Source organism: Echinops telfairi, unplaced genomic scaffold (assembly GCF_000313985.2).
Source record: "Echinops telfairi isolate 266 unplaced genomic scaffold, ASM31398v2 ScPeMD7_7424;HRSCAF=8462, whole genome shotgun sequence".
Taxonomy (NCBI): domain Eukaryota; kingdom Metazoa; phylum Chordata; class Mammalia; order Afrosoricida; family Tenrecidae; genus Echinops; species Echinops telfairi.
The window spans coordinates 20,517,697-20,525,265 of record NW_022111324.1 but is presented as its reverse complement, the minus strand read 5'-3'; the positions used below and the strand labels follow the sequence as shown (position 1 = coordinate 20,525,265).

The 7,569-nt window shown below is 43.1% G+C and overlaps 1 protein-coding gene across 7 annotated transcripts in view; it reads left to right on the top strand.

Annotated features, from left to right (window-relative positions):
* Nucleotides 1–182: 182 nt before the first annotated feature.
* Nucleotides 183–7,569, top strand: part of ABL2 (ABL proto-oncogene 2, non-receptor tyrosine kinase) — a 131,794-nt gene continuing 124,407 nt past the window's right edge. For all 7 annotated transcript variants that reach the window (XM_004706706.2, XM_004706704.2, XM_045297912.1 and 4 more), the window contains exon 1: nt 183–490. In XM_004706706.2, the coding sequence (XP_004706763.1) occupies nt 334–490 (157 nt within the window). In that variant the 5' untranslated portion in view covers nt 183–333. The remainder of the gene's footprint in view (nt 491–7,569) is intronic.

The following is a 7,569-nucleotide window of genomic DNA, read 5'->3' as shown; positions in this document are numbered from 1 at the left end:
CGGAGGTGACTGGTCGGGTGGAGGTGGGGGGGCGGGAGACGCTCTGTCCCACGCTCTCCCAGCGCTCGGTGGCTTAAAGATGGCGGCGGCAGCTGCGGCGTTAGGGGCGCGGAGCCGCGGGAGGAGGAGGGAAAAGGAGAACCTCTGAGTCGCGGCGAGGCAGCGCGGCGGCGGCTGTGAGGAGCCCGGGTGCGGGGACGCCCGTGGCCCGGCTGCTCGGGGCCAGGCCCTGGACTCGGGAGCAGAGGCCAGAGCAGCCCCCGGAGTCCGAGGCCGGAGCCGAGGAGGAATGTGACTGGGGTCGGCGGGGCGCGGGCGGACTCGAGCGCAGAGATGGGGCAGCAGGTGGGCCGCGTCGGGGAGACTCCGGGGCTCCAGCAGTCGCAGCCCCGTGGGATCCGGGGCAGCAGTGCAGCCAGGCCCTCCGGCCGCAGGCGGGACCCGGCGGGGCGCCCCGCGGAGGCCGGCTTCAATATCTTCACCCAGCATGGTGAGTGTGCCCGGGAGCCGAGGAGCCCGGGGGTGGGGTCGGGGCGGGCTGAGAGGCCGACCGGCAGCCTTAGGGGATCGGCGGTAGAGGGGTGCCTGAGAGTGGGGGCGGAATGTGCTGCCATCTGGGCCAGGCATAGGAGGCGAATCGCACCCCTCCCCCCTCCCGTCTCCAGCCTGGCTGGCAGCTCGGGGGCGGAGGAGGAAAGAGAAGTGGGCTTGGGCACTGTGGATGGACTTGTCCTCGATCCTGGGACGGGGCTCTGCGCCGGGGAGGAGGAGGGTGATGGAAACCCCAGGGGAGGAAAGGGTGAGGGGAGATGTGAGCGGCAAAACCTGGAGGTGGGAAGGTAAAACAGTCGTTAGCAAAGAGAGTTGTGCCCCGAGGGATTGGGAACTGGGAACTGACTCTGGAGAGGTGTAAGTCAGGCGATGGTCAGGGTCAGCATAGTGAACTGTGAACAGTACTCTGAACACCTTTCTCTAGGGAAGATAAAGGTGGTATCGCCTCACCAGGATTCTGGCCACTTAGGACATTTTTTCATGCTAGAAAGAAAGGACTTTACCAAACCACCCTCCGTTTTGAGCTTTTGAGTCTGAGATGGCTGGCAGGGACTAAAGGATGGTGGACGTGGTGTTAGGACTTTGGTCTGGATAAGAAGAGTTTTCATATATAATATATATATATATATATATATATATATATATATATAAATAAAATCATACGTATATCGATCTCGGTATCAATATACTTTTAGAATAATCCACTGCAGTTGAGTTGGTTCAGACTCAGAGCCTATAAGGTGGAATAGAACTACCCCTTTGGGTTTCCAAGGCAGTAAATCCTTACGAGGGCAGAAAGCCTTGTCTTCCTCTCCGTTCTAGTGGGTTCAAACTGCTGGCCTTGCAGTTAGCAGCCCAACAAGTGAGTAGCCATCCTCACGGTCCCTTGATTCCGACTCATAGCAGCCTATGGGTTTCCGCTGTAAATCCTTGCAGGAGCAGACAACCTCATCTTTTTCGAGAAGAGCAGCTAGTGGATTTGAACTGCCCACCTGGTGGTTAACAGCCCAACTCTCACCCACAGCACCAGAAGGGCACCTTACTTTTAGATTAGTTATCACCGAATTCTTTTGACCATACAGCTTTATTGATAAGAATTTTGAGTATATACTCCAGTAGTGTGTGTATCTTGCAATTATATACATGTACTACTGATCTAATATGTTGTGAAATTTATAAACAGAAAAACAAATATAATTTTAGAAAGGCTGAAATGAAAAATGAAACATAGGCAATTCTAATCGATTTTTAAAATGTATTCAATGGCTCCTGCTTTTGCACATCCTCTGAGGTGCACCTGTGGCCATGATTGAGACCCCTGTTCTAGAGCTTGGAAGGGTGGAGAAGGGAAAAAAACAAAATTGGCCTTCATGGGGTTGAGATGCTCTTAAGACCAGCGATTAGCTGAAGGAGATAGATGCAACATTTATAGAAATCCAAAAAACAAGAACCAAACTCATTGCCATCGAATAGATTCGGATTCATAGCAGCATCCTAAAGGACAGAGTAGAACTGCCCCTATAGATTCCCAAGACTGTAACTCTCTATGGGAATAGAAAGCCCCATCTTTATCCCACAAAGTGGCTGGTGGATTTGAACTGCATAGAAAGGTATGGATAACTGACTGAAGTTGAATTAGAGGTAGTACACTGGAGTTTCGCTAAAGCAGCATCTAGGTAATTAAGGGCAAAAGAAACTGTTCTATATTGCACAATTTCAGGAAGTAAAGGAGGACAAAGATTAAGTATGAATTATTTATTGGAAGTGGACTTTTTGAGGAAGTAATGATAGATGGTAGCATATGCAAAGAGATGAATCCAAGGATCATGGCAACTAAGTGAGTTGTGTCAGAGTTCCAGTTAGGTCCTTGTGAACAAGCCAAGTGGTTGAATGGAGGATTTGGGGCAACACCATTCACTCTTTTACATGTCTGCTATTAGAGATGTGAGTGAACTTATGTTTAAGGTATTATGAATATTTTGCAAAGGTGCTCTGTGAATTATTATTTTTTCCTTGAAATCATTTCCTAAAATGCAGGTGGAAAGAATAGATGAATAGTTTTAGGGAGGAAGTCATCCGAGTAGCGTTATTTTATGGGAATCTCCCTGTGCATTAAACTTGCCCTAGTGATGCTTCTCTTTGTTTAGCATCTTATTCAGGAAATAAGAAGGAAGAAATCATGATGGGTAGAATAGAAGAATGAATAGGCTCTGGATATATGGAGCAGGAGGAAAGGGTGGTCTGAGTAAGAAACTACTCCCAATAGGAACATCATTTGTTGCAGGAGACATCTAGGAGGAGTGAAGTAGGGATGTGAATTGGGAATATAGAAACTGGCTTCACTTTGCTGGGTGATTTAGTCTAGTGGTGTTTTTGGTTAGCTGTGAAATGAGAAAGTTGGACTAGATGACCTTTAAAGTACCTTCTGGCTTTAAAATGTTATGATTCTAATTGATAGGCAATGGGAAGAAGATTTTGAATGTATTAGATGGGACTGGGTTATGGAAAATATGGAAGTTTATGTCATTTTTAGGTAATGCAAATGGACCCAAGTATGAATTGAGGAAAACCTGGCCTTGAGTGGAGGCAATAAAAATAGGAGAGGCTTTAAGGATTATTTAATTCACTTAATAAACCTTAGTTTTTATGAGCACCTATTTTCTGCACTCTGGCAGTACAGTGGTTACACATTGGGCTGCTAACCCCAAGGTCAGCAGTTTGAAACCATCAGTCATTCTGAGGGAGAAAGATGAGGCTTTCTACTCCATAAAGAGCTACAGTCTTAAAAAGCCCACAGGGCCGGTTTTTTATAGTCCTGGTGGTGTAGTGATTACGAATTAAACTGCTAACTGCAAGATCAGCACTTTGAAAGATGGGGCCTTCTACTGAGTTCTACATGGGCAGTTATACCCCATCCTGTGGAGACACTTGAGTTTGGACTTGACTTGATGGCAGTGAGTTTGGTTTGGAGTTTTATAGGGTCATTGTGAGTCATAATTCACTGTGGCCTTAAGTTTCATTTTGGCTTATTACTGAGGAACCATGTGGCACAGTAGGTAAAGTGCTGACTGCAGGGTTAGCCATTCCTCTGGGAGAAAGGTGAGGCTGTCGACTCTGGCTCCCATAAAGATTGACAGCCTAGGAAACTATATGGGTCACTTTAGACCTGTCCTGTGTAGGATTGCTATGAGTTGGAACCAACACTTTGACACATGGGTTTTTTGGTTTGATTTAGTGTTGTTGTTTTTAAAATATCTGATATACCTTTTAACAGTTTGGTGGTTTTATTTGCATTTGATTTCCTTCTTTTCATTTGCTGATAATTTTGTTAAAAATTAATCTTAAATCCTGAAACTTTGAATAAGAAAGTTTTTCTCTTAAAGTTGTCATTTTAAGTGGTCAGGCTTTTACTTTTTTATTTTGCAACCTAGTTTGTTTTCATATTTTCAGAATGAGAAATGTGAGCACCCTGAGGCTGAAATGATGTAGAAAGAAGGGCAGCGGTTCAAATCCGTCTGCCACTCTGCAGGAGACTTGATAAAGCTATCTGCTCCCATAAATATTTTAGCCTTTAGGTTTGCAGTAAGTCAGGACCGACTCGGTGACATACAACCATAGAATTGGCATTGCTTCTTATGAGAACTGAAATTTTAAAGCAGAAACCAGCTGTTAGAATTTCATTACCTTTCAGATTTGCATAAGTTATAGTATAGCTATATGTATTTTTATCAAAATTATAAAATAAATTATGATAAATAGATTCTGTCTTCATAGTCCAGCTGTTAGTAAGATCCCAGGTGAAACCATAAACTCTTAAGTTTCTCCCTGAGGATCTTCAGCGTACTTCAAAAAGATAACAAAACCTACTACAAGAAAAATTACAATCCTTATTTTCCTTTTTTCTACTACGTTCTTTTTTTTAATGTTCACTCTCTTTCAAAAGAAGGGATGCTACTGCTGATAATTTATACTTGTGTAGTTGTTAGAGTTAATGGCCTTTTATGTCCTTTATCTCATTTGACCTTGACAACCAATCTATGAAATAGATGTTACCAGTATTAATCTTCCCATTTTATAGAATGAAAAGAGTTAAGGGCATTAAGTAAATGGAATGGAAATTTAAGTCTTTGTATTCAAGTATTGGTGTAACCCACTGCCCAATGTCATTGTCCGAATCATAATGATCCCGATAGGGTTTCCTGAGACTATAAATCTTTATGGGAGCAGATAGCCTCCTCTTTCTCCTGTGGAGCAGCTAGTGGTTTTGAACTGTTCACCCTGTGGTTAGAAGCCCAGTGCTTAAACGACAGAATTACTATGTCTCCATAGAGATTTAGAGAGCATGGGTTTTTTAATTGAAATTGAATTTAAGTTCTGCCTTGTTTCTGTCATTGGTAACTAATAATTTATCACTTCCACTTCACTAGATTGTTGAAAGAATGAAATGATAAAATTATGTAAGGCTTTAATGAAGAGCCAGGGACTAAATTTTCAAAAATCAGCAATTTTATTATTTGTTATTTACCTGAAATATGTAAACTGTGTGTTCCAGATAAACACATTTTGTAAGCTTCTGAAACACTGCTGTTGTTAGCATGCTGACGTGCTGTTATGCTAGAGTTCCATTTTAAGCCTTTATTTCTCTACTTGTGAAGTGACTCTTGTTATTTAAGCTTTCAGAAAGCAGCAAATAAATAAAAGGGAGGGGGACCTTTGGGGACGACATACAGGAGAACCTGAAATCCCATTAAACCTACCTTCCTGTGGAAGTACTTGATAACCTCCCAGGATGACTGGTCTTGGGGGTCAGGTGTCTGTCAGAGAGCACAGTCTGTGTTCTTTTCACGAGGATTCTCTCTTCTTCCTTCAGAGAAGATGAACCAGAAACAAAGTCCAATATAAAGGAAAGCTGAGAGGGACCTCATGCTAAGCTGGTGCATTTGTTTGGTTGTTAATATTTAATAACCTTTTAAAATAGTTTTATTGACATATAATTCACATATCATACAATTCAATAGTTCAGCCATACTAGGAAGAGTTGTGCAGCCATCACCACAATCAATTTTAGAACATTTTCTTTTCTCATACTCATGTTTATTAGCTTCCCATTTCCCTCTAACCTTCCCTGCCTGCCATGCCCCTAGGAAACTGTTAATCCAGTTACTGTCCCTATAGATTTACCTAGCCTGGATTTTATATACAGAAAATCATACAAAACAAAAACAAGAAACAAAACAGTGAAACCTTAATAGGGAAAAAAGCAGGAAATATTAAGATATAACTTTCTTCATCTGACATTCTGTAAGACTGTTTTATGCCTCCTAATCTCTGGTTATAAAATTGATTGTGGAGGAATCCCCCCCCCACACACACACACAATATGACATTACTTATATATCGATTTTGAAATATTTAAGAAAACTGTTAACCTCATCCATCTTAACAGTTTCTTCTTGAATAGTTAGGAGTCTCACTGTAGATGCTTCAAATTATATAGAGCCAACTTTAGTGCAGAGAACTTGTTAAATAAAACACAGGTTGCTGGATCTCACTGCCCCCCTCCCATAGTTTCTGATTTAGAGCTGAGGTGGGCCTCAAAGATTTGCATTTCTGACACGTTTGCAGGGTGTTGCTGCAGCTGCTGGTTGGAAACCACACTTTGAAAACCATGGATGTGTGAGATTAAGAAGAGTAATGTATCACGAGTGATTCAAAGGTGATTTAATTGGGTCAGAAGATACACTGATTCTCTTCTACTTTTAAAGTGGTTCAAAAGTTCATTTGTTCCTAGTCTGATGTCTACAGGCAAGTGGCCACTGTATCTTTAGGTGGCAGGAAGAGTTGATGTCCTTTTGCTTTGTCCTGAACTTGTTTAATCTGTAAAAGTTCATTTGTGGAAGGCTTGTTCACTGTTGAACAAATTGCATCTCAGAGAAAAGGGAGGGAGGGGACAGACATAGGGACTGCTGACATACGTGTGCTGGAGTCGACTGGGCTTCAGTTCCTGCAATGAACAATTGATGAAATGACTGCCACTTCTCACTCAACTGCTATGGAGTGGACTCCAACTCATAGTGACCCTGTAGGACAAGGTAGAACTGCCCCCATGGGTTTCCGAGACCGTAACTCTTTACAGGAATAGAAAGCTCCCTCTTTCTCCTGCTGATTGGCTGGTAGTTTCAATCTGTTGACCTTACATTTTGCAGCTCGATTCATAACTCACTGTGCCTGCTATATGCCGGGGATGCTCTAAGTACTCTGTTTCTGTTTTCTTATTTAAACTTAGTGAAACCCTACTTGCCCCATCTTGAAAATGATTAGAACCAAATAAATTGGGATATCTATTTGTAAATCCATGATTTTGAAATATGATGATGCATAGTTACTTTTAAGGATATGTGTGTGTTTAGGGAGCCTTGGTGGTGTAGTATACATTGGGCTGCTTAATGCAAGGTCAGCAGTTTGAAACCACCAGCCATTCCTGGTGAGAAAGAGGATGCTTTCTACTCCCATAAACATTTACAGTCTCAGAACCCCCGAGGGGCCAGTCTGTCCTGCCCTATCGGCTCACTGTGAGTTGAAATCTCATTGCAGTGAGTTTAAGTTTTGGTGTATGTGAGTTCATAAAAGATTTTTGGCCTGGCTCACCAAGCCCTGAGGACGATGTTCCCACTCAGGCAACCAAAACACAGAGAAGACCATAGGGCCAGCCTTACTCGGAGACATGACGGCCCTCACTCACCCGTAGCGCTATGGGGGACAACACTGGAGACACAGTGTGTGAATTGCGCCCAATCTGACCCCACCACACTGAGGTGAAACACTGAGGGTGTGCAACAGAACGGCAAGGGGAACACAGCAACGAAATCCCCAGGGAATAACAAAAATAGACTTTGGGGCCAGGGCGTGGCAACCAATCAGACTCAACAGGAAAACCTTCTAAAGGTCAACAGTCCTTCAACTATTTACAGGCTTTTCTTTTTTTTGCCTTTGTTTTTTGTTGTTGCTGTTTTGTTT